This window comes from Colias philodice, chromosome 5 (assembly GCF_061535455.1).
Source record: "Colias philodice isolate Cphi_HAF_F1 chromosome 5, ilColPhil1 Martin Lab GWU primary, whole genome shotgun sequence".
In the NCBI taxonomy this organism is placed as follows: Eukaryota; Metazoa; Arthropoda; class Insecta; order Lepidoptera; family Pieridae; genus Colias; species Colias philodice.
This window is the reverse complement of record NC_143090.1, coordinates 6,506,966-6,534,439: the sequence shown is the minus strand read 5'-3', so window position 1 is coordinate 6,534,439 and position 27,474 is coordinate 6,506,966. Positions and strand designations below refer to the sequence as shown.

Genomic DNA, 27,474 nt, shown 5'->3' with positions numbered 1-27,474 from the left:
AATAATAGTCTTCGAGGCACCAAAAAATTACCCCTATTTACTAATGAATATTTTCGTCAATTAAAAGTTTTTCTTTATGTATGATAAAATACCATTAAAACTTTTCGTTTTAACACATCATTAAGTAGCACCATTGAAAGTTTAAGGTACTTTTAAAAGTTAAATATAAAAGTAGACAAAGGTAAGTGAGGATGAAGTGTTTGTTAAGAAATTAAACGTGAAGGTAATTTGCACAAGTAAAGCGGCCCATTAAAGTTTCACTGCGGAATAAGAGGTTTTTAAACACTTATAAATGCAGCTTTAGATGCTCTCCGCTTTATTTTAATTTTGGATTATTTAAATTTCCTCTACATTTCCGCAACTGCACTGCGAGATTATTAGATTATTATGAAAAACATAGATAAAAGAAAGATTTAATAAGCTCTGCGTGGTAACAACATGAAATCTCTCATTAATTAATTAAAGCTACGTAAATGAGCTTTCTGGCTCTTTTTACATTTTGTATTTTTTTATACTCTGAACTTTATGAAATCGACATAAGTTTTTTCTTGTTACTATTTTGAATTTATTTTATAGATGGCAAGTCATTATTAATTAATTGTATATAAAAATAAAATTATACATTCAGATAAAAACTATTGAATTTCTAAACAGAAAACTTTATAAAATTGCATGCTTTATTGTATTTTTTTAGTAGTCTTGTTAATATTATATTTAAATACACCTTAACGCATTTAAACCTCTCATATATGGCGTCTATTACATAGTTAAAGGTAATGCTCGTATTAAACCAATTTGTGTACCAAAATCTTACCCTTCTGTTACCCCATATCCGCAACGTAGATGTCGTCGAAGTAATAAGCATTAAAACGCCAGCTTACTTTAACGAATTAGTCAAATATTACCATAATTACCTATATCTCCAACAAACATACGTTATTCTTGTATAACCATAGTCCATATTTATTATACGTTTATCCAGATTGATATTTGTGTAATGCAACTCTTAAAGACTCAATGCAACAAAAGTGTAGTTGGTACCGCATTTTTTATTCATTCTCACAGAATCATTAGGTTCAATACATGCTGAGAAACTAAAAGCATGTGAAGAATAAAAAAGGAAAAAATAGCCTAGCAATTCGAGATCGTTAATGTACATACTAAATGTTAGTAGGAAACCGCTTTCTTATCAGCTTTACCGCAAAGCCCGTAAGTGGATCAAAGCGAGTTTCACCGATACGTAGCCGGAACGCTTCACTCTTGAAATTCTGGTACAATCACAATTGTGGCCAATTATATACTAATTGACTCTCGTATTTTGTACAATACTTGCATTTTTTATTTCTCAACAAACACTTGAGAAGATCATGGAGAGTGTATCTATAAATGGAAATAAACTGTATTTGAAAGGATCTAAAAATAAAAACACTTCATCGAAAAGTTTAATGTAACAATATAATTTATATACAAATAGCATTATGATATGGCAAGTAGAACTATTAATAATAGCACATGAATTCTATGTCTATATCCACGGCTCCGTTTGAGCGCCTCCAGTTCGCTCACGTCAGGCGTTTCTTCGAAATCTACTTCATTGTACTGCATCTCTTCAAATTTCCCCGAGAGAGCTGTAAATATTAATTGGGAGCTGTTATCTCACGTATATTGAATTTGATTGCAAATTAGAATTAACTGCACGGTCGAATTAATGAACCGAACGGACTGCGACAATCTGATTTAGGTGTGTCAATAAAACTATACACGTTGGCCATGTCTCCCACGCACAGCTGCCTTTGAGATATTGACAGTTATAACTGAGTTATCCATTTTTAGTTTATATATATAAGGGATATAAATAAATGGTTAACAAAAAATTAAATTGTATAAAGTTTAATTAGGCCTACATTATTGGAATAAACTCTAAAAATATCTCGTAACTATTGACAATTTCGGGTTATATGTAGGTATATTTCATAAGAATACAAGTAATTGAATAAAATCAAATATTTCATTTTATAGCTCTTTTTTTTTCAAAATGAACATCTTTAAAAGATAGGTGGTGATATGTATTTGAGAAATTTGTTAAAATCTTAATGTCGACAATCCTAAATAAATTATCCTTTATCATAATTACTAAAGTTTTATACAATTGTATCTATAATTTATTCAACGCTAAATCAATTTATGAAGGGGGTTCTGTATGTTATTAATTGTTGACACGCAATAGATACGAGTATTATAATCGATCCGCATTTCAATGAGGGTAATATTTACAACTTTCAACAATATTTCTCCGTATTATTGAGAACAATTAATATTTTGGTATAAAAAGTAAAAAAAAATAATTAAATATCCAATTTTTTAACAAACTTGAATGTACTGAATAAGCTAAGACCTTCTTGCTAAAAAATAGAAGTTATGTTGTTTGTTAAAAACCGTTTAAGATAAATAATAAGTGACACGATTTCACATTTTTATTAAAGAAAATACGTTTTGGCCGGTAAACCGTGAACCTAGCACATGCTTACACTAGGGGCTAGATATCCCTATCTACAAGGAACATGCAGTGAAATATTACGTAGCGAGATATGTAAACGAAGTGTTTCATGGATAAATGAACATGGTAACTAGGGCTTTACAGGAATACTATTCAAGCAAATGCCTGTCTGTTACTGCTTGAAGAATCCATTCATTTGCGAGTTTGCAATTCAATGGCATCGCGTTACACGAATTGTCCATTAGATTGATTTAATATTTCATTCAAACTGAATTTATACATTCGATTCATAATGAAAGTTTAGTTTTGAATGGCTAATGATTTTAAGGGACAAATTCTAATATTTATTTTTGCATCTTTCTCGATGGGGTTTTTTTAGGTATTTTTTAAATATAAAACTAATTTCTGCTCTGAACTTGTAATTTTCATATAAAAAAGTTGAAAAGAACCTTAAAAATTACGAAGTTTCAGGTGTCTAATTTATCATAATTTTCGTTTTAGTCTAGCTATTTTCGTTGTGAGCTGAATAGTGATACATTATTCATATTTTAATTAATGTAAAGGTCACCTTTTGTACAATATTTAATATAATTGTAACATTGAATTTGTATAGTTTGTCATGGATTAACAGAGCTTAAATGTCAAAATAGATAAAGGTATACTTACAGTAAAGTTTTATAGTTCCATCAGTGTCTCCTAAGGAGTTTTTTGATATACAGCTGTACGTCCCAAAAGTACTTCTGCCAACTTTCTTTATTTTTAATTTCATATCCACTTCGTAGCCTCTCTCGACGGCCGTAATCTCAAATCTTTTGTCAGCTAGAATTCGAATAATTCGATTACCAAAACACGATTATTTTTATCAAAAGAAAGTTAGCTAAGATCGCTTTTAGATTTGTATTATTATGAAATAATTCAAGCAAAATTATTTGTGTACTTTTATTTGTGTTCAATGCTTTACTTTTAATGGATGAGTAGAAGTTTTTTTAAGCATTTTCATATTATCTGATAATAAAAAAAAAGACGGGTTGCACTCTGGGAGTGCCGGCAGAAGTGAAAACTTGATTATTAACGTTAAGCATGTTTGATATCCATCCGACTTACGCTTTTTCGATCAGGTCACGTGTCCTGACGCGAGTTTAAGATTTTATACCCAACGCCGCTAAAGAAGTTTTCACTTCAAAAAATGTGTGCGTGTACAAGTGTACACACGTAAGAAGTGAAACTTCTTTATGACCTTATTTTTCAAAAAAATAATTTACTCTATGCAACCTTACAGAAATACGTCGAATCACGCGTGGTAGGGATAAGAAAAAAATGGCGCGTAACGAAAAATGTCACGCGTAACGAAAAAATGTTGCACTAAAATTTTTTCCAATCCCGATATAGAAGTTTCACTTCAATAACAAAAAATACAATCCAAAAATGTCCAAAACATTTGATATAATAATTTAATTAATACTAAATAATTTGGTTGGAGAGTTACAGCACTAAATAGATTGCCCTATTTCCCTGTTGTCAACACTTTCATTGTAGAAACTTACTCTGTGATATTATTTGATCGTTTATCGTCCAATAGTTTATTGACCTCGGGAAGGCTTCAGAATGACAGTCTAAATATACAGTATCGCCTTCCTTGGCTCCCACTAATTGGTTTTGTATTGTCATTATTGGAGGAACTGCAACAAATCATAACAAGTGATCAGTGCTCAGTTAAGTGCTCTAAGAACGTTTAAAATGTTCGTAAGTAATTGAGAATTTTCGCAGAACTAAAATAGTACCTGAATTTCTTGTCTATTGTATTATACGATCTTAGTAACAAAGGCTTCGCAACAAAGGTGGTTAATTCGTGACTCGCTTAATTTTCACTCAAGTTTTCCACTTGTTAATCAATTCAATTTTTGATTTTTATTATTTCATTAATTATCTTTGTAAATTTGAGTCTAGTGGTTTCCCAATTATATTGAAATACAGACTTGTTTTCTGGACCGTTGAGGTCATTGTAAAAACTAAAAAGCTTATAACTGCCAAGTAAAATATAACTTGTAGTTACATAATAATTATAATAAGAAGTCAATCAATGAATTTAGAAAAAAATACGTAATTCAGCACAGGCTTTACTTTTGAGTAGTAGATCTATTGTATAAAAAATAATAAAATCTGGAAAACTAGTCACTGTGAGTCACTACTATTTCACTTTCTAACAACTTTAATATGACACAAACAAAGTTGACATCAACAACGTATATTAAATTTATTCACAAAGCTTTTAAAAATACACGTTCAAAATGATTTAAAACACCATAGCAGTTTAAAAATCGTCGAACAATTTATCACTATAAGTTATCGCTAAATGTTGAACTATCGCGTGGTGTACTCACAGTGCACGACAAGCATGACCCGTTTGCTCACGGAGGGCGGGACTCCATTGCTGGCTATGCAGAGATACGCCCCCATATGCAGCCGCGACACTTTGACTAGGTGCAGCACCGCGCCGTTCACCGAAGTGTCTGCGAAATATAGCCGGCGTTAGCCGTTTGTGTGGACTGTTTTACAGCTTTATTCGTTCCTCTATTTGCTCTTTTGTTGCCGATTGTCATAGCGTTCTTTAGTACTTCTTTATCTAGGACTATCAATTTTATCAAATATATAAACTTGTGTTTCTTCAATCTTTACCTTTAATTAGTTTATGTAGATTATGATAGTAAATTAGATTTTTTAAATTATATAAATACAACAGTTTGTTGAATTGATTTTAGGATACGATATTACGCAATGTTGGTTAAATTTGTAATTAAAGCATTTTAATATAACCTTCTAGGAAAGCTCACTAATTTTGAAGGCTTTGCCGACCTCAATATTATACTGACATCATTCAGACAGCGGCAACCTTTATAGCTACAGTTATCTAGAGGCAGGATCTAAGATATGAAATTAGAAAGCAAAAGTCATGAATTTCTTTCACTCGGGGTGTTCAGGAGTTTCATAATGACGTGCGTACCTGCGGTAAACGTAGAACTTAAATAAATCTCAAACTTCGTCTTTATCGCGCAAATTATTTTTATCAGGAATCGCAGTTTTTATTTGTGGTAATAAACTGTAGTATTGTGAGGGCTTGACCTACTCTTGAGCACTTACATTTTGGTAAACGTAACTCGTAAGTTACTTACTGCATTCTTACGCAGATTTCTCTTTTTTATTTGACATTGAACAATGATGGGGTATTTTATGGATCGTTATCAGTCAACCTCATCTAGACAAAATATTAACCTCGTAACAAATAAAGCAGTCTTTACAAATTATTTACTTTTGCCGAAATCAGAAACGAGAAATACCTTATGAAAAATTCAACAACGTCGTGAATGATTTTGCTGGTTCCATTAAATGTTTGATAGAAATTTTCAGCGGATAAAGACAACGTTTCTTTAATTGAAATGTTCCTCACTTTGTGCGTCGCTGAAGTTTGCTGTGGGGAGCAAATCTCCGGCCTCCTTCCGCCACACTACCGTGGGTGTGGGGACGCCGTGGGCTGCACATCTTAGCGTTACGTTGGCACCTTCTCTTGCCACCTGGTCACTGCTCGTGGGATAGTCTAGGATGTCTGGTGGGACTGAAAATATAGCGTTTTATAATCATCGATGTTTACGAATTTTACAACACATGTGATGACTTGTGGTCAGAATTTTTTTTAATTAACGATTGTAGTTTTGGTAGACACCACAGATGAGACTTAAATGATAAATGACATAATTTGTTTGTAATTTCTAGTCGATAACGGGGCAATCCTTAGAGAGCAGTACTTTATCATAATGAAAACATAACATTGACATCAGGAGTATTAAGGAAAAGCTCTGGAATATTTTTGTTTTGTGTAAGCTCATGTCAAAGAATATAATTATTAAATATAAAAAAAAGAAAAAAGTATTAACGTTACGAGAAAAATGTTTTAATTTCGCCGAAGATGTCTTTTGCTTTTATTTAGATTGGTGTTAAGTGCTGAAGATTGCTTATCTTTCCTGATCATAGATTACGGTACAGCGTATAAAAATATAATATTAATAAATATACATAAATTTGCAATTCCAGATAGGTTTGATCATTTCTCGTTTTTGATAACGTTATTTCTTGCATGGAATAAAATAAAAGTCCGCTGACTGTAGCAAGTTGGGAACGAACACTTGAAATCAATTTTCCGTTTAGTCGGATATGGAAAATCTGTTAGTAGATTTCTTCATTTGCTATGGAAATTGAAATAAGTCTGGCGTTATATCGAGAGCCAGCACTACGGTCTCAAGGGATTAAAAATAATAATTTTAACGTGTGGAAATGAACTGCGAGTAACGAATGTACATAAAATCGAGTGCGGCTTAACAAAATTTACAGTTGTGTATAAATAGTGCTTTATTAAATCGTACATTGGAGTTTATCATCGAAATATTATTTTATATTTTCCGCTTTCGGATAACATAATGTTCAAATTAACGGAGCCTGTTGATGAAGGAGGTTAATTAGTAAAACGCGTAAAAGTTTTAAAAAGCGGTCGATCGTGTTATGTTGTTTGTGTTGTTATCAAAAGGGCGTAATCATTTAGAAATTTTCCTTGAACTCACCAACAACATCTAGATATGCCGTTTGGCTCTTCATAGGGTCTGTGTTGAGCTGACACATGTACCAGCCACGGTCACTCTGTCGTACGTCGTGAATGTGAAGGAACCAGACGCGCCGATCACTGTGGTTGACGGCAATTCGGTGGTTCTTGGTGATCACGTGGGTTGCTATTGTCAAGATCGTCTGCGTGTCCACGCGTAGCCACGCCACCTGATATTAACACTTCATTGAATATTTGCGGAAATATTCGGGTGGAACCTGATAAACGATTATGATTAGATGCTCAATGAGCAGTGAGCTCTCTACTGGCACAAGTAAAAATATATTCAGAAACAAGATTATACTTTATATTAAAGCGTTTTGACTTTTTCAAATAATTGAAGAAATAAATTGATAATATATACATAGCGTTTTTGTTAATTACAGCTCTAGGATATACAATATATATATATATATATATATATATATATATATAAGTAAATATATACATACATTTTTGATATACAATTAGAATTCTGGATATTTACATACATCTGAAATGTTAACATCATTAAAACACAAGCTTTTCTATTTACCCAACGTATACAACATTAGGTAAGAGTTGTTCTATTAAAGACTCTTTTCATAACGTTAATTGTAATATATTGAGAAAACCACTTACCCTGTAGGAACCCAGATCATTGACTACACAGGTAAAGACCGCTTCTCTTCCTAATGATACAGTCAAATTGTTAAGGCTGTCTTCAAAACGAGGTACTTCTGCAACAAAATGTTCTATAAAGAATTTTTTGCTGTTCTTTTCTTCACCATACTTATCAGATTAAATCATAAACATAATGACCATTCTTTCATCCAAAAATTCATAGAATTTTGCTTATGTTATTACATTCTATTTTGCTTTGGAGTACGAATTGCGCGAAGTTTTAAAAAGCCAATTTAAAGTTTTGATGGAAATGATTCCAAACGTTCTAGTATTGCAGTGTTGAGAAATATGTAATATAAACCTGGGCTTAACAAACTTACACTGTTGGTAAATTGAATGGTTCAAGTAAACGCGTGCAAACTCATATATGAACCAAATAATATGAAATATTCACGGTTCACATAATGTAACAATTTTTAAACTTTGTACGCACTTAAGTACTAAAGAGCTTTCTTCTAAGTATACTTTATCTTCGTAAAGCTTGTTATAATGTAGAGACTCACTCTGGAGGTGTATATAAGTTGATTAACTATACTTACATATTAACTAAATATCCTAAAGTATGCAAGAAGATTAAGTTTAAACCTTCTTCCAGTTAAATTATACCTAGTGGAGTAAATAAAATATTTTAATTAACATGTTTTTTGTTTTCCATTTCTAGCACCGTACATAAAACGATTTCTACTTATCCCGTATAAAGGATTTTACTACGAGGATCAGGACTGAGAATTTGTTAATTAGAAGTAGAATCACTTTTTTATAATAGCACCTACGAGCTGTTTTCCAAATGTCTCGCTCTCTCTCTCTTTGTCTATCAAAGTAAATCGGGCCATATATAATTTATTATATTATAGGGGTGAGTTTATAGATTATTATAATTTCTAAGATCACATACTTACCACAAAACATCAATAACCTAATAATTACTTAGAAAAGAAGAAAGCTCTTATAACTCAGAATAGTATAGGGCAAGATATAAGCTGTTTCTTATAAATATTTAATTTATTAATTTATTATAAATGACACCCTGTATAAGTATCATACAACATACTTTAGGATCCCATTTAAGAAACACATTCACATGTTTTGAAAATGCTTTCTTTCACCCACTCATTCACTCAACCACCCACTCACTTAACCTACCGACTCACTCAACCCACCCACTCCCTCTACCCACCCACTCACGCTACCCATCCACTCACTCTACCCACCCACTCACACTACCCACTGACTCACACTACATACCCACTATCTCTACCCACTCACTCCCTCCCTCTACACACTCACTCACAATACCCACTCACTCCTCTACCCACTCAGTCCTCTACCCACTCATTCCTCTATCCACTCACTCATCTACCCACTCACTCCTCTACCCAATCACATATCTACCCACCCGCTCACACTACCCACTCACTCCCTATACACACTCACTCACTCTACCCACTCACTCCTCTACCCACGCACTCCTCTACCCACTCACTCACTCACAATACCCACCCACTCTACCCACCCGTTCATGCTAGCCACCCGCTCACACTACCCACCCGCTCACACTACCCACTCACTCCCTCTACCCACTCACTACTCTACCCACCCACTCACTACCCACTGACACACTACATACCCACTATCTGTACCCACTCACTCCCTCCCTCTACCCACTCACTCACACTACCCACTCACTCACAATACCCAGAGTGGGTGGGTATTGTGAGTGAGTGGGTAGCGTGAACGGGTGGGTAGTGTGAGTGAGTGTGTAGAGAGAGGGAGTGACCCACTCATTCCTCTATCCACTCACTCATCTACCCACTCACCCCTCTACCCACTCACTCCTCTACCCACTCACTCCTCTACCCACTCACACCTCTACCCACCCACTCCATCTACCCACTCCCTATACACACTCACTCACTCTACCCACTCACCCCTCTACCCACTCACTCCTCTACCCACTCACTCCTCTACCCACTCACACCTCTACCCACCCACTCCATCTACCCACTCCCTATACACACTCACTCACTCTACCCACTCACCCCTCTACCCACTCACTCCTCTACCCACTCACTCCTCTACCCACTCACTCCTCTACCCACTCACTCCTCTACCCACTCACACCTCTACCCACCCACTCCATCTACCCACTCCCTCTACCCACTCACTCCTCTACCCACTCACTCCTCTACCCACTCACTAGGGCATGTACCCGGGTTTACCCGGTTCCGAAAAACCCGGGTAAACCCGGGTTTTTTTTATGTTCTTGAGAACCGGGTCTGAATAGTATGAAACCCGGTTCTCCCGGTTCCGACCAAAATATTAAAATATAAAGTATTATTCATATTTTGCTGCATTATTTTAACAAATTTATTCTATCTGGCAATGTCAGAATCACGTGCATCGCGAATTTTCGTGCCACGCCTCAAGCGTGGCTCTGATTGGTTGTCTAACCTTAGATGCTATAAGTTTCCCACGGGTGTATTACTTTGAAAAGCTGTTGATTTTACTGTTTCATATAATGATCCAGTCATGTTTTTGTTTTTGGTATCAAGCTGAAATTTATATCGAATACTCAAGTCTTCGGTCAAGCATCAAGTGCTGTGAAAAAGTCAAACTCACAAGCCAACGCATCAAAAGATACAGCCGTAAATGCTGAAAATTTCCGCAAATTTCGACATTCGCATGGGACTCAAAACCTACAGGGTACTTCTCATGAGAAGTACCCTGTAGGTTTTGAGTCTTCACAGAGCCTTTAAATTTGGTAAAAGTAAAGTCTTATAACACAGATAAAGGAGAAAATGTTAGAAACATAAATTTTAAAGTTACAACATTATAAAAAATAGGTTTGTGCGGAGCCCTCGGAGCGCGAGTCCGACTCGCACTTGGCCGGTTTTTTGCTTTACAGTTTATGAATAAGGAATGAATAAGGTTTAAGTTTATAATATGTGATATTATGATAACAAGGTACTTTTATAAGACTGATAAATAAAAAGAAGTATTGAAATTTTGTTTCTTTATTAATTTAATAAAATAAGACACAAGCCGCGTAAAATAAAAGGCCCATCAGGTACTTTTACAGTTACTTTTGTTTAATTTCGTATTTTTTTCTTAGGTATTATAAAAGAACCGGGTAACCCGGTTCTACCCGGTTCTGAGATCAATTTGGAACCGGGTTTCAGAAACTTGGAACCGGACTCGGTTCTGCATGCCCTAATTATAATTAGTTTTTAAGCAGTACGTAAAACTTCAAGCCGACTTAGCCACTGGTAACTGTTAGTACAGATAAAATAATCATATAGTAGCTGTCAGTATACTAAAAAGATGAGACTTTAATGTTCATAAAGATGTACACACAGAAAGGAATTAACAAATAACAAAAAGTTGTTGACAAATAAAACAAGGGGCCGATCATAAGCTTAAATTGTCCTCACTAAAGAGCAGATTACAGATTTGATTGTGCAAATCTCCAATTAATTTATTTTTTTGCCTTTTACCCTTTTTACTCATGAACGATTTCAAATACGTCGATGATTTAGGATAAGGTTGAGCAAAAAATATTTGTATATTATAGTATTCATTTGTCAAAAGATTCCAATGTTAAAAAAGTTAACAATATTTATATTTTTTATATTTCTTTCTCTATTGAATGAATATCAAGTCAATAATAAACGATATTTTCCAAGTAAACACTCAGTTGATTGGGTCTCAAAATCATAACGCTTCATTATTGGAGCTTACTGCAAATAAGTGTGATTAATAAATTTTATTTACAGTTACAATACACTTAATACGACTGATTAAATTGCTGATTTTATATCCATGCAACACGCGTGCCTAATTGAGCGAGATTGCAATTTGTTGCCTCAATTTATTTTAAAGCAAGCATCGACGTTACCCATGCTCGTGGATTTTATAATTGGTGCTGTATGCTAAGTGCTTTGTGCTATTTGTGTACGAATTGTGGGGGATGAGTGCTCTAATACGACTAACAAGGTACGAGCAAAGCTTGTATTTAACAAAGCCCAAGTTAAGCTTAACTAATAATTAGACCGTTGAAACGCGTCTATAAATATGTTATTCGATAGCGTTCGCCCAGCGGCGTGTTATGTTAAAATCTAAATGGTCGGTTTCCATACCTGAGCGTATCATTACTTACAAAATCGATATCAATTTTATGTTGAATGATAAGATATAAAAATAAATGATAGGTGGCTGTTGGCAAAATCAGGTATGTATAATAACAATATCAATAATGGTTAATATTGTGAGACCAAGTGTTCAAACTAGTTCTCTAAATTTACTTTTAACCGGCTCCAATGTAAACGTATAAAACGAATTTATTTATATCTGACTGTACGATTGTAGACATACAAAGAAAATTTTAACAGTTACGAGTTACGTTTATTCATTGAATGCTGTACTGACCTTAATAATTAGTAAACATAAAAGTTTTATAGTAACTCACATCATTAAACATGAATTAAAAATAAAATGAATTAAAATGTTTCTAAGTTCAGTAAGTGTTCGTAACTGACCTTGAAAAGCTAAACATGACATGCAAAGCTCTCACAGCTTTAGTTGAAAACTCTTCACAATCTTCAAACATGTCAGGAAATAAGTTTTATTTAATTATGCCACAGAAAATTTAATCTCATAAATGGTATTTAAACATTTTAATGAAATAGTCATATGTAGGTCGTTTTTTATAGTACTTCAGAATTCAATTAAGGTTATCATTTGATTTATTATCTTATTATATTTTTTTATTTTTAATAAAAGAATATATACTTAATATCTATAACTAATGTCTATAAGAAGATAAACTTGGTAGTTTAGGTCATGATTCCGCTCTCTAGTAAGTGCTATTTTACATTAACTTCAGCTTCGGTTCTAAAACAGGTCAATCTCGTGATGTATAGAAATATCAATATATATCTATAGATAATAATCGATTCTAGTCAACTATAGTGAATTATAAAACAACTCATAGAACACTTTCTACGTTGAATATTTAATTTACATATTGTTTTTAAAGATATGGTCGGTTATGAATATTATGGACGAAATATAAGTTGCAATCCATTTAAGTGTAAATAAATATGAAAAGAAGGGGCGTGCATAATGTGAAATGGAGATACATTTATACCCTTCTTTAATACGATGGGGTTCTCCATGGGATTGTGGGATGAGTAAAACATGGGTAAAGAGCCCCCGGCATACAACTTATCGTATGAAACAAGATCAGCAAGGTACAAGTAAACTAAACATATTTTGAAAAACTTTTTGGAAGATTTTTACAATAAAATTTATTGAATTTATTATATCCTAAAATAATCCTAACTATGATGAAAAGTTTATTTTCAATGAGACCACTGGAAAATTAGGAGAGGGATAATTTCATCAATTAAAAAGAACAATATTTTTAGTTTATTAATAAAATAGTTTTATCATAAAATTATACTCATCATAAAATAGAATTTGTAGGTACTCTTATTGTACGACATTGAATGATATTTGAATTTATGAAAACAGTGAAGTGGAAGGAGATTTTAATTATCTGAGGCTCGAAATAAAAGTAAACAGTGTCTAACAAATGGTTCCTACCCAAGCCCAGTTATAAATTTGAAACGATATAGCGGAGAACGGTCGGATGACTGCTTGTTTGCTAATTATAAGTTAAAGAAATGTTTTCGTTTCATTTCAACCTTAAATCAATTGAAAATATCTTTATTAGTTGTATAATGAAGAGTGTGGTTCAGTGAATATGGAACAGAGTACGAGTTCGAGCATAGGTTATAATATTTAAACTGCCAAACTCTTTATGAGTCCATCTCACGCAAGAATTCTCGTCCTTCCCAAGATTTTTGTGTTGCTAATACCTCATAATTACTCATTACTAATACTTAATAGTTCTAGAATCGCTTGACTATGAAAATGTACCTATATACATTATATACAAATTATATACATTAAAATACAACAATAAAGGATTAATTTTCCGTGCAATCCGAATAAATTCTGAGTGTTCCTTTGTTTAGTAAAACTATGTAAAAATTTTAAGCTATATTCAACCTTATATTTCTGATAATATACATATATATAAAAAATGTGTAATCTTATCATTACATCTTTAGTATTGCAAAAATCGTTACAGGATAATGTCAATATTCCGTGTTAATTAATTTCGTTCGGACGACCTTATTCATGTTTCTTTATTATGAAATAATAATTCGTATTGACTTTGGCAACAAAGATATTAACAATTCCTTTGATTTCGATTGTGTTGTACCTGTATGTTAAAATATTTACGTCACTATAAACTGTATGTTTGATATGTTTCCGTTTTTCTTATTATCATTAAACAATGCACAAATTTATCGCATTTAGTTAAAGAGATTACACTTGTAACTACATTTTGTAACAGATTTCCAGTTCCTATGTTATTCTGAACACGTACTCTTGAGGCTACACGTCATTCTGAGAATTACACACATTGCACTCAGTTTCTTTTCTATTATTTTTAATAGAGATAAATGGAATGTTTCTATGAAATTTGTGAAGAGGTTTTATAAAGAACAAAATATTTATTATTAGTTTATTAAGGGGTGATTTTTCAATGCTTGGATAAAACTTATCCGTCCAATAAAGTATATAAACAAGAAGCTTATATCTAATACACTGGAGATTGCACTATGACCATTAACTTGTAACAAGAAAATATGACCTTGAATGACGCCTGTATGTTTTTTATCCCTTTCACACCAACTTGCCAAGTTAGGTGTGAAAGGGAAAAAAAACATACAGGCGTCATTCAACGTCATATTTTCTTGTTAGAGTGCGTTTCACGAAAGAGTTCCCCTGCCGTTATGTTGGCATACCTGACTGTCAAAAATGAAAATATTTTTTTTTAATCAAAAATGACAGAGAAAATATTCTCCTTTCTTCCTAGCCTTATCCCGTATCTTATAGAGCAGGCTCCAAGGAGATGTTCGTTTGCATAAATAGCGGACCTAAATCTGACTTCTGATATATATTGTATAGATCCCAGACATCCTATAGACAGATGTTGCCAACCAGTTTTGTGGTTCCCTTCCCCGCACCCCGGTAATTAAATATGGCATACAAAGAAAAAAATAAACATTTCCAAAACATGCCTCGTGGGGTATCAAATGAAAGAGCTTACTGAGTAGATCACGAATATATAGCATACTATAACATTTCTTACACTTCCTCTAAGATTTTTTAGAAAATTTACGAAAATGGTCCATTTTTGAGTTAACTTTAAACTACTATAGATTGAAAACTCATGAATATATTTTTTAAATTATTACTTTAAATAATTAACAATAGTCCATTGTTTACGATTCAATAGTTCGTACAGTGAAATAGTTGCATGGGGGAGTGGGGGGAGCATCCAAAGATGGCGAGTATATTTTCAAGTTTATGCCAAATCTAATCACACAGAGGCTGATTCAAGAATTTTCTGCCATATTTTTCATTCTGTCAAACACAAAGACAGTGCAGAAATAATTATTCTAAGCCCTGACACCGATATTTTTGTATTAGGCCTTTATTTCTGGCATAAACTTGAAAATATACTCGCCATCTTTGAATGCTCCCCCCACTCCCCCATGCAACTATTTCACTGTACGAACTATTGAATCGTAAACAATGGACTATTGTTAATTATTTAGAATAATAATTTAAAAAATATATTCATGAGTTTTCAATCTTTAGTGGTTTAAAGTTAACTCAAAAATGGAGCATTTTCGTAAATTTTCTAAAAAATCTTAGAGAAAGTGTAAGAAATGTTATAGTATGCTATATATTCGTGATCTACTCAGTAAGCTCTTTCATTTGATACCCCACGCGGCATGTTTTGGAAATGTTTATTTTTTTCTTTGTATGCCATATTTAATTACCGGGGTGCGGGGAAGGGGACCACAAAACTGGTTGGCAACATCTGTCTATAGGATGTCTGGGATCTATACAATATATATCAGAAGTCAGATTTAGGTCCGCTATTTATGCAAACGAACATCTCCTTGGAGCCCGCTCTATTACGGGGTCGGCTGCCTAGAAAGGAGAATATTTTCTCTGTCATTTTTGATAAAAAAAAAATATTTTCGTTTTTGACAGTCAGGTAAGCCAACATAACGGCAGGGGAACTCTTTCGTGAAACGCACTCTACAAGTTCACGTTCATACTGAAATCTCCAGTGTATTAGATATAAGCTTCTTATATATAACACAATAATATTAAAATGTCACGTAAACTGTCAAATACGGGCAATAAGAATACGTTTTTAAAATGGTAGTTTTATACATTATTCGACGAATAAGTTTTATCCAAGCGTTGAAAAATCGGCCATAAAACATCAGGATATTATCTAAGCATAATAATAAGATTCAGTAATCTGAATCGTGCAGAAATAGTTAAATAGTTTGCATGAATATATTAAAAAATAAATAATACATAAATTTATTATTTTTTATTGAAAATTTATATCATTACATTTCATATTGATCTGAATAAATATTTTTATTTCGAGGATGTGTGACATCTAAGATATAATTAATTAATTGTGCTGTAACTTATGGAACAGTATTATTATCTAAAGCGATATTATAAAAAAAAGCCGAGCGAAGCCGGCGCAAACGAATAGACAACGATACAATTATTGTAAATAAAATAAGATTTTGTTTGATCGTGCCGACGTAAAGATTTAATACAATTGAGGATAAGTTTTTTACAAAGTCCGTCACAAAGGAAAGCACGTATAACCTTCGTTTTTCATTCAGAAACATTTCATATCGTGACATTTATTGGACAAGCTGATCTCGAATACATCCAGTGACTATTGTCCTATTTCCCAGACTGGCGTTATTTTGGACAGTTATCCAATTCTCAAATGAAAGTAAATAGAAATTTGAATTTTCCAATTGAGCTCTAGCGATTTAGCAGCTAGTCTTGTTTAGATCTGCTTTTAATTGATGTATTCATAACAGAAGGAACAAACAAATTGATCTAGAATAATATTATAGAGATCGATCATCTTCTCTTGCTGATCAAAGTGGCGGGGAGCCGCTAGAGTCAGGCCGCTGCAGCTGGTGATCGGTCGTTATGGAAATCTTTGGGGCCTATGAATTGCAGTGGACGTCCTAAAAGGCTGGAACGGGAACGGGAACGATCATATTCGTTTTTAAATGTGAACACTCATAATCTCCTTGTATCGCTAGTGCTCGGGACTCACTAAGAGATCTCTTTAAGAATACTGGTATCCTTACTGTACCATCACAGTATATATTTAATAATATTTTGCATGTACACAAAAATGCCGACGTACACACAAGAGTAGGAGATAGACACTGTTATGGCACAAGGAACAGAAATAGAATTGAAATGCCATTTTTCCGATTAGCTAAAGTTAAAAATTCATTTATGGGTCAAGGTATACGCTTTTACAATAGAATTCCTCATAATATTAAAGAGTTTGGTAGTGCTAAATTTAAAACTTATGTAAAAAATATATTAGTTCAGAGAGCCTATTATAGCATTAAGGAATATATGGAAGATGAAAATCCATGGAGGGTTGTCGCGTAAGAACCACAGGACAGTTCTTTGGCATATTATGATATATTATGTAGTTAGATTTAAGTTACAGATTATGTAATATTGACAATATGATTTTAAAAGAGCAACTATGGAGTTTCTTGCCGGTTCTTCTCCATAGATACTGCTTTCCGAATCGGTGGTAAATGTTAAAAATACTTATGTAATGACGATTCGAAAGTGCTACTAAAAGTAGTCTAATTGAATAAATAAATGTTTGAGTTTGAGTTTGAGTTTGAGTTTATTATGAATTTAATTTTTGCAACTAACACAATAGTATTTAATTTAAATACATGTAAGGGTACCTATGTGCGTTTTCCTAATCAAAAAATATCCTGTAAATTAATCTAAAAGAGTCTATAAGATAATAAATGTAGAGTTCATTATATCAGTCTGAATATAAAAGAAATATATACAAATAATTTAAATAGCGTTAGAGTAATTTACTTCATGAAATTCTGCGAAAAAAAAGAACCAAATACTTTCTTAGAGCAGTTTTTATAAAACTTTTTAAGTCAAACTTAGGAGACCATAATTAATTAAAGAAAAAATAACAATCGATATTTTTTCTACGTGAAATAAATATAAAAGTAAGTAATTATATTAAAGCCTTCTACTTTGAAGTAAGACGCTTAATTATACTTGAAAGGAAAAAGTGAAGAAACTTTCTGTTGCTTTCAATATAATTCTATTGTTCTCGCAAAGTTCTTTAACTGCAAAGAAAGGTAAATTCTGAGCTAATGAAGATATGGGTTAACTGATTTGATAAAATGCATTTCGTTTTGAGAAATTACTGACGATGAAATGGTTTTTTTAAATGTAAAAAAATCGAGGAATTCATTATTTAAAATTGAAGTAATATATATTTACTTAAACCGTGTACCTATTTTGCACAAAATACATGATTTAAGTTATTATAATTAGACAAAATTTATTTACAATTCGATTTGATTTTAGAGATGTTATAGTATGGCCATAATATATTTCATTAACACTTTATCGTATACAACAAATAACTATACCTTAATATTTAATAATATCGTTATCTTCGACTCATCTATATGTACATCCCTAACAATTTGAACGTACGAGTATATCGTGTGAACTAACAAGGCTCCTCAACTAGCGAGCCTCGGGGTCACTCTTGGCTATAACTAGCCTCATTTTATCTACGCCCATATATTTGTGTACGTACAATGTACAAACATAATCGTTGTCGCCTTGTATTCTCACACGTACAGTCCTAAGCATTTATTGTGCCTTGGGCAAATTTGCTTGCGGGACGCAATATCCAACAAAGCGGGCCTCGGGGAGCTATATTGTTTTATTTGTCTGAGTAAGTCGATAATGAACGTTTTTCCCTATACAAAGTCAATACTGCAAAATATACAATATAGCGAGCGCGTCAATATCGAATTTTCTTTTATTAAACCCATATACAAATGTTATGTATTTTGAATGTGTTCATTATGACAATTCCTGTTTGATGTTTTTGTAGCATTTTTGTAGCTTCGCAAAATTAAATATTCTTTACAAAGTGATAAAATTTTGTGGTACGCGAGATTTCAATCAGCGCTTTCCCCTAAGTTTCATTGTTTGAAAAATGTCAAAGTTATTAGTAAAGCTTATACGAAACGAAATTACAAAGTAAGCCTTTTAATTGACAATAAAATCTCAAGGAAATGGTAACAAATTGTGGTGAATTTAAGCTGGTTCGTTAAAATAGAGTGATGAATGAAACATGACTATTTCATTCGTTTAATAAAATTAAAATGAAGGTTATGTAGGTATTGAAAATTGAAATATACTTTCATAAAAGATACATAACCAAGAATCAAATCTGCGATTTTAAAAATAACATTAAAATAAACTACGTGTCCAACGAATAAAGATATTTGAGGAAGATGAGCGTGGAGATTGGAAAATATCCACCAGTTGCGATTGCGATCCTCAGATAAAATAAATTGGAAGAAAATAAATCCCATGTTATCTTCTTATATATAAAAATGAATCGCAAAATGTGTTGGTAAGCGCATAACTCGAGAACGGCTGAACCGATTTCGATAATTCTTTTTTTATTATATTCGTTGAAGTACGAGGATGGTTCTTATGTAGAGAAAACGTAAACATGTACCACGGGCGAAGCCGGGGCGGGCCGCTAGTTGGTAATATTTTTCTTGCTTAAGCGACTTTCATCATTGCTAGGGTAGAAAATTATATTAATTTGGTTACATTAGAACTTAAGAGAGAGTTATATATTATATATTTTTGCAAATATTTTAACGGTTTTCACAATTCAAAAAAATAATTTTGAGTAGGATTAGCGACTACACAGTACACACTGTCTGTTGTTGTGGCCCTTAAAGCGTACTTGTTTTATTTTCGGCTTCCCTTGTGAGTGATATTGTTTGTAGGGGCAAGCGACAGGGGGAATATTCGCCCTATAAAATGCGTCGTTCCACTAATGGTCTGCGTCATGCTAAAACTGCCCAATGTTCATGGTTTCTTAGTAACTTAGAATTACAAACTCCAACGAAACTACCAAAACTGAACATGCTCTCTGCGAAGTGCCGTTGCATCCGACAATTTGAAAATATTGGAGCGAAATAAAACGTGCTCTAAGATCGAGTGGAATTGCGTAGTATTGCGTGAAAAAATGGCAACTTCTTTTGGCCTAAGGAAAAAATTGTTATTATATAATTGCCAGGCACAGTAATCCCTTTTTGACTTTGATATTTATGACCAGTCGAACGCAAAGATTTATTGTTTTAAAGAAGGTTCGGTTTTATTCTTAGAATCATTCTCATCTATTATTCTCTAAAACCAAAATAGTGGGTGTATTTTAAGGCTATTGATTTCTGATTGCTTACTTATCCTTTGTATGTTCTGATTCGTTACTATATAGTATATAGTCCCTTTTTACATATTTTTAAAATTTTATTGCCAAAATTCTGTAGTATTTACTCACTCTTGTGGACCAAAACTGAAATATGCACCAAATATAATAAATAATATAGACGGAAACTATGCTTCAGTCATTTCATGATAACGACGTATATTGCAAATGCAAGTCGGCTATTTCATAACACGGGACGACGCACGGGACCTTTGTTTTATGTTTTTTTTATTCGTTTTATTCACACGAAATGTTTTGCATTTAGTCATTGTCTATGGTTTCCAAAAATGGCCTTTATTAATACGCAATTAAATTAAATTAATTATTAATTAAAAGGAACTGTACGTCGAAACTAGCGCATTTATTTAAAGAACCAAAGAATTTAATTAGGACTTCTGTATAATTTGCTCCCCTACTATCGTGTGGATATTCTTAAAACTTGGGTATAGCTGTTTTGTTTCAACGAGGATCAATCAGCTCAGATCTGTTGGTTTGTAATATTGTGTATGTTTCAGGTCATAGTCAGATAGTCATGCTAAAATAATGTATTCGAAGATTTTCCAGGACCTTTTTTCGTGTAAGATCAAAATTGGTCGAATGCATTGAAAGAAATGAGAACACGATTATTGATATCCAAAGAATGCTTTACAGAGTAGGCTCGAAAATTGTGCATTGAAATATTTGTACTGAAATACTATTTTTATATCTATACATTTTGTACCATTTCAACCTGGATTTTCTACGTAAATTGCTCTACATCAATGTCAGCGGTTTTACTTTAAATATGAACCTTAAAGACCGCAAACAGCAGAACCACAGCAAGCACTGCGATATATTGTATTGTCGGGTTAAATAAATGTTATATCAACGGTACAATAGTGGAACAAATTATACGATTTCTAATCTAGCAATTTCTAAGAACTACGCATTTGTTAGCATTGTCTAATCTCAATTTACGATCAGTATTTAATCGGTGCAATGTATCGTGACTCTGCAACAATGTTTGTCAATAAATATTTTCTATTTACGAACAAGACAATGCTTTCAAGCCATGTCGCTATGAGGTTGATGGTAATAGGTATATTTGAGTATCAAACCGCGGCTTCGCTATGCCGCTCTACCGTGCCAAATTTACTAACCTCAGGCGTCACGCGACCATCTTAATGTAAGAAGTTTATTCCACTTTAAAATAGACCTTGTGTAGGCGACCAATAGCAATCCATTAGCTAAAGATAAATTACAATCCGCTCACTACTAGAGAAGATTGAACGTAGGTGTAAACTCAGCATTACTTTGTACTAAGACAATTCCTTGATGTAAATGATAAAATTATACAACAGTGACATAAAATGATTGTTCCTTTGTTGATAAAAACACAATAATAATAAGGACTCATAAAAATAAATAATAACTATCATCGATTCGTAGAAATGTGAACATATTGTTTATTAGAACGACAAAAAATATTTCACCGTAGGAACAATTTTGTTTGACGAAACTTCGTTATTTCAATGAAATGTGGAAAGTCTCGGCAACAAATCATCTAACTTTTCAGATAAGAATTGACGCATAGATTATTTTAAAATACAGCGCGAGTATCTAACAAATTTGTGAACGATCGGCGTGATTCGACAACTTTTGACCAAGTTGCTTGTAAGTTTTGGGAAGTTTCCAGCCGTGTTTCCAAACCTTATCGTCCGAGAAGTAACAAGCCGAGATAAATGAAGTTCAGTTGTTCTTAATTTCATGGCTCGTGCGAAGTTGCCCGGACGTGATAGGATGGAGACGCCTTAAAACAGTTATTGCCCAATTATAAGCGCGATGCTGTAATAACGGACACATAATATAATAAGCTCTGTTCTAATGTGTTATTTATACTTACGTAGTCTATTTAACTGTAATATTTAATAATAATTAATTAAACTATACAGTATATTAAACCAGTTATAGTTTAAACAAACATTTACAATTTTATACAAACAAGATACTATGAATCCTAAACTATAAATTGAAACAGAAATGAAAAGGATTATCTCATATTTAATGTGGAAATACCAAAATATGTATGTTTGATGCAGCTAACGAACGCTAATTAGTGTGTATAAGTTTTCCTGAGTGGCTTTATGAGGTAATAAAGACTGTTGAAACAGACGACACTTATTTGTTGTAACCCGAGGCTTGCGGAAAATTAACATACGCTAATTCTATTTAAGATAAAATTTCGAAACATTATTTTTATATGAATGTTATGAGTTTAAGGATAAAAAATATTTAGTTAACTGAAAAATAGAAAGGTATTTGTTGATGAATAGTGTTGTCGTTTGATTTAAATACCTTCAGTATAATTAATATTTATAATTTATTATTAATCTGAATAAAAAAAACTTCTATTTTATATACCTAGTACAAATTTGGTACGACAATAGAGCAGTTGAGAGTGAGTAGATTTATATAAATAAATAAAATATCCGGTGATCTTTGTCTCTTGCAAAATGTATGAACTTTAAAATAAACTTTATTCAGTAAGAGTGCATACTATCCATTTATATGGCTTAAATATATCGACACGACGTTACAAGCGTTTTGTTAGTTTCTTATAGGTAGATGAATTTTGGCTACGGCAGTCAATAGCTGCCTGAATAGAAATATAGTTATTGTTCATTTTCTATACCCATGTCATTAGCTCTATTCTATTACTAGTCTGTCGTAATGGACGTTAACTTAGATGTTAATTGCAAGCTCTATACTAAAAATACACAAAAATTTATTGTATGCCTATGTGTACAAGTTAAGTTATATTTGAATTACATTACCTTTTAATTTAGGTGCAGTATGTAGAGCAATCGTTTAACTTAATATAAGACTATTATTCGCATTCCTATGAGAGTGTTCTACTGTAGTAGCGGACCTAGCAAGCGAAGTTTGTCGGCAGCTGGCCACAACATGACTCTCCCCGGAAGGTTATTGTAATGAAAATTGTTCAATGTATTCAACAATTGTTGCTTACGTAAATCAGTTTTGTAGTTCTAAGACTTGTTCTGTTATGCTGCGTAATAATGTCTGCTTTAATATCGTGTGTTTGGATCTGTTTGATTAAACTCAAACTCAAACATTTATTGACAATTAGACTTCTTCTAGAAGCACTTTTGAAACGTCATTAGGTACATATTTTTAACATTTACCACCGATTCGGAAAGCAGTATCTACGGAGAAGAACCGGCAAGAAACTTATATTTACTTCTAATTGCATTACTTTCAAAATTGTTTAGTTATTTTTTTTAACACCTTAATGAATTTGCCCTCAAACCACTAATAAAAGTTTTAGGGACAATGTATCTGAACATAAAAGATTTGCATATGATTGCACTAACGTTAAAGGTTAACTAATATTTAATGGTTATTAGAAATTCATATTTGTATTACTTAAACTACAATGTATGTAGTAGTCCGTGAATATTTCATTACAAATGGCAAGACAAATGGGTTTCCAAAGTTTTTCGACTGCGTTCTCAAACTAGATGAAACTATTCTTCACTCAAGGAACCAATCAGCTTAACCTGATTAATAGAGAGTATGTTTTAGTTAGAGGATCTTCTAAATTGGCCGGGTAAGTGAGAGAGACATCGAGGGCTTCACGCCACTAAGCCGGCTTAGATCTTGGGCTTATGTGAAACAACAATCACTTTTGCAGGTTTCGTATGTTTGTTATGATTGATTCTCCGTTAAGATCGTCCTTAGATAAAAGCACTCACGACGCTTCTATACTATTCCTTTGTTAAAGCAGATTTTTAGATGATTGTTTGCCGGTACTTTGGCTTGATTGGATCGCCTACTAAAACAGTAAAAAAGTAACTCAAAAAGTTGTTAATTTAACGAGTTTTTTTTATTATATAAATGTTTTCGGTTTCTCTAAAAGGACGAACACAATAAAGGTTATTTTTACAGAGCATTAACAAATTGATATATTACACTAATAACATACCATATTCCAAAAACATATATACAGAACCATATTAGTTTTTATATCTAAATGTAACGTTCGTAAAATATGATATCATAACCTTTTGAACAGCCGGCACGATCAACAAAGACAACAAAAATATAAAGCAAAAATGTGTCCTCATTTATTTAGACGCGTCAAGCGTGCGAGTAAATAGGTATGAATATACATTCAGTCACTCGCTTACAAGATTTGCTTTTTAAGTTATCTTCCTTGAGCGATGTAATCAGTCTTGAATTATCGCGCATACATTTGTTTGTAATACAAAGCATGTATGGATTAGGAGCAGAACGCTTTGCGCAAATGAGTTTGCCTTAAATACATTTACTGTTAGCGTACCGTACAACGTGACGTACGTCGTACCGTGAAATTACGGTTGCTGCAGTCGGCTTGATAACTTAAGTTTGTAGCATTTAGTGCTTCTTTTATCTATTACATGGATAAAGTCGGCAAAAGCGGTACTTTAAAGAAGTTTTTGTTTTTAAGCTATTGCATAGCTTCTATCGCGGGCCTTGAGCGCGGGGACCGAATCGAGAAATTTCGTAACGAAAAAACCTCACGCTCCCCACTCCGACAGACACGGAGGTGTGGCTTGAAGGCATGCTATGCAATAGCTTTACCGCGGCAGTCCCCGAGTGCCACACGTCTTTTTATTTTTTTGTGAGGATAAGTACTTAGGTTCAAATTAAGATATATGAATCATTTCCGATCCTTATTCCTAATTAATGGGTAAAAAAAACAATGTTTTCGATTGTGAGTAAATACAGATTCCATTGTTATATAAGTAAACACTAGAAGTAATAATAACTGTGGGTCTTTTCATTAATTTGTACCGATATAAGCCTTAAATTCATACAGTTATTATGTTTTGAAATTATAATATACACAATTATGAGATTCGTACTGTGTTATTATTACATAAAATATAAGTGGATTAAAACAAATTTTAAGCTTTGTGGAGCTTGTTATTTTGTTTCCCTTTGTTTTTATCATGTTTTCTTTAGAAGAAATGATAAAAACAACCCTCAAGTAAACATTGTATTCAAAGGGCAGAAGGCATACGTGATCTTAATAAAATTCATTTGAATTACCTTCACCCGGAATAGATACATGCGAATATGCCGAGTCTTAATCAAGAAATCTGTCTAAAAGCTTTTAGGGTTATTTAAGATTTTACGAATTTCTTGCTCTCTCTGGTATCTAGAATTTAACTGTCAATTATTCGAGATAAAATTAACCGTGGTTTCGATATAATTATACTATTATTGGCCTTTAAACATGTGCCTAATACCTATATTTATAAACATTTTACAACTAAATTACGCTCGTTACATGCACATTATATATTATCCATTTTCTTTTGAAGATATATTGGCACTTATTTTGTTTTATATGCAATAAAGAATTCATTAGTAGTGAAAGAGGCAGTTTGCGGGTAATAAAGTTATCTCTTCTTACTTATTTATGAATGTAGCTTAAACATTAATTGGGTTGTAAACATTTACAAAATGTATTTCAAATTTTATTATAGCTATTTCAATTTTGCGGAAATAGAATGACCCGCGAAACGAAACGGCAAACGATTCATTAGGACTACTCAGAATATAATCAAAAGGTATTATTATTACTGATCATTCTCTGTTTTGGAATTAATTTTGACTTTATAATAAACATGAATCTAAACTTAAATTAATTTGTTAAATTGCCCTGTACAATTAATATTAAAATGTCAAATTGCCTAATATTTATTTATTTGACTATTAAATATTACATGCCATTTTTAATATAAATAGATAAAATGGGTTACAGAAAGCAAACAATCATTAATAGTATAAAATTATTAAAGCTTAGTTTACGAGAATAATTGTAATAATCCATAAAAGCGCCGTTTACTATCAAACTATCCAATGTTCTTTCCATAACACATTTTATCTCAAGTGGGCAATGTATCAAAAGTCATGCAAAAATACGTGCTTGAAACTTAGTGTTCAAGAGTTTCTTCTGTTTTATATCACTTTAACCAAGGTAAACGACAAACTTCGGCCACATATCAAAAGTAGTTTGTTCCACTCCCTACGGCTAAAACTTTAATTTTTTCTACTTATATTCAGAATCAATCAGTAGATAATTTATTTTACTTTTTTGTGTCTCAGTATATCAGGGTTTGTCTTTTATGTGTATTTATATTTTAATCCGCTTTCATAATAATTTTATTTACTTTATTTTAGTATTGTAGTTGCACTATTTTCTATTTTCTAATTTGATAAAAAAGAGAACCTTATATGGAACAATTATTTTTAACCATGTCTTACCAACTGTATCCTTAAAACAAATCACAACATGGAAGACAAGTCCAAAATGTACATAAAACAAAAGTTTTCCCAACAACATCATTAGTTCACATCGCACTAATTGATAATAATTGATAAAAGTTCACTCTGTCATTATTACTTGTAGGTAAAATCGTAGCGTTGGAAGTTCGTAGCCGGCAGCCGCGTAACCGAGCTACGTGTAGTACTACGAAGACCGTAGACGCGACTGTGTTCGCGCGTACGGTATACTTAAACTTTCTAAATGGTGCACATGCGCTACCACGGATCTGAATTCCCCAGATACTAAACTAACGTGGCTTAAACTTTGATTTAACTGACGTGAACGTTACGTATAGAACACTTTGAAGTAAATACTTCAACCCTTAAAGAGTATGAATGTATTTAAGAATTGAACATTAATGTTTTATTTACAAATGAGACATTTGCACTATATTTGATTGTTTGAATTAATACTTGTGTAAATACACGTGTGCACGAACATTTCCTAGAATTAAATGTTGAGCTTTATAATTTATATTCCATTTAGCAGAGTTAATATTGCGTTGTTTTTGTGACGAACGTGAACATGTATTAAATGAAGAACGTTGTAAATAATAAAAACAAAATCAGTTGCTCCGAATTCTTTAATTCAACAAAATTAGAGAAGACAAAAATTGCACAAAATTAATGTTGGTTACATTTTTATTCTCTCTCTCTCTCCTCTCTATCTTAATATAAAATCATAATACATGAATACTGAATATTACATGAGATTCAATTTATGTTAAGGGGGCGCATAAAGCAAAATAACCAATCTTCTATTAGATGATACGTGTAATATGCAAG

The 27,474-nt window shown here is 32.7% G+C and overlaps 1 protein-coding gene across 2 annotated transcripts; it reads right to left on the bottom strand.

Moving 5' to 3' along the window:
• Positions 1-1,431: 1,431 nt before the first annotated feature.
• Positions 1,432-26,989, bottom strand: LOC149488485 (lachesin-like). Of its 2 annotated transcripts, none has more exons than XM_089695673.1 (8): positions 26,629-26,989; positions 7,767-7,879; positions 7,108-7,315; positions 5,943-6,107; positions 4,879-5,007; positions 4,042-4,176; positions 3,164-3,316; positions 1,432-1,628 (listed from the first exon to the last, which is right to left on the bottom strand). In XM_089695673.1, exons 1-8 carry the CDS (start codon positions 26,708-26,710, stop codon positions 1,477-1,479), a joined length of 1,137 nt encoding a protein of 378 aa, XP_089551799.1. In that variant the 5' UTR covers positions 26,711-26,989; the 3' UTR covers positions 1,432-1,476. The 2 variants fall into 2 exon arrangements, with proteins under 2 accessions (XP_089551799.1, XP_089551800.1); XM_089695674.1 differs by having other exon boundaries at positions 7,767-7,864.
• Positions 26,990-27,474: the final 485 nt, after the last annotated feature.

Excerpts from the sequence above, each read along its gene's own strand:
- LOC149488485 (XM_089695673.1), bottom strand. The coding sequence starts at position 26,710 with ATGATGTTGTTGGGAAAACTTTTGTTTTATGTACATTTTGGACTTGTC. Across the intron at positions 6,108-7,107 it reads GGCATATCTAGATGTTGTTG|TCCCACCAGACATCCTAGAC; the intron begins GTGAGTTCAAGG and ends CTATATTTTCAG. Across the intron at positions 3,317-4,041 it reads CGATCAAATAATATCACAGA|CTGACAAAAGATTTGAGATT; the intron begins GTAAGTTTCTAC and ends TTCGAATTCTAG.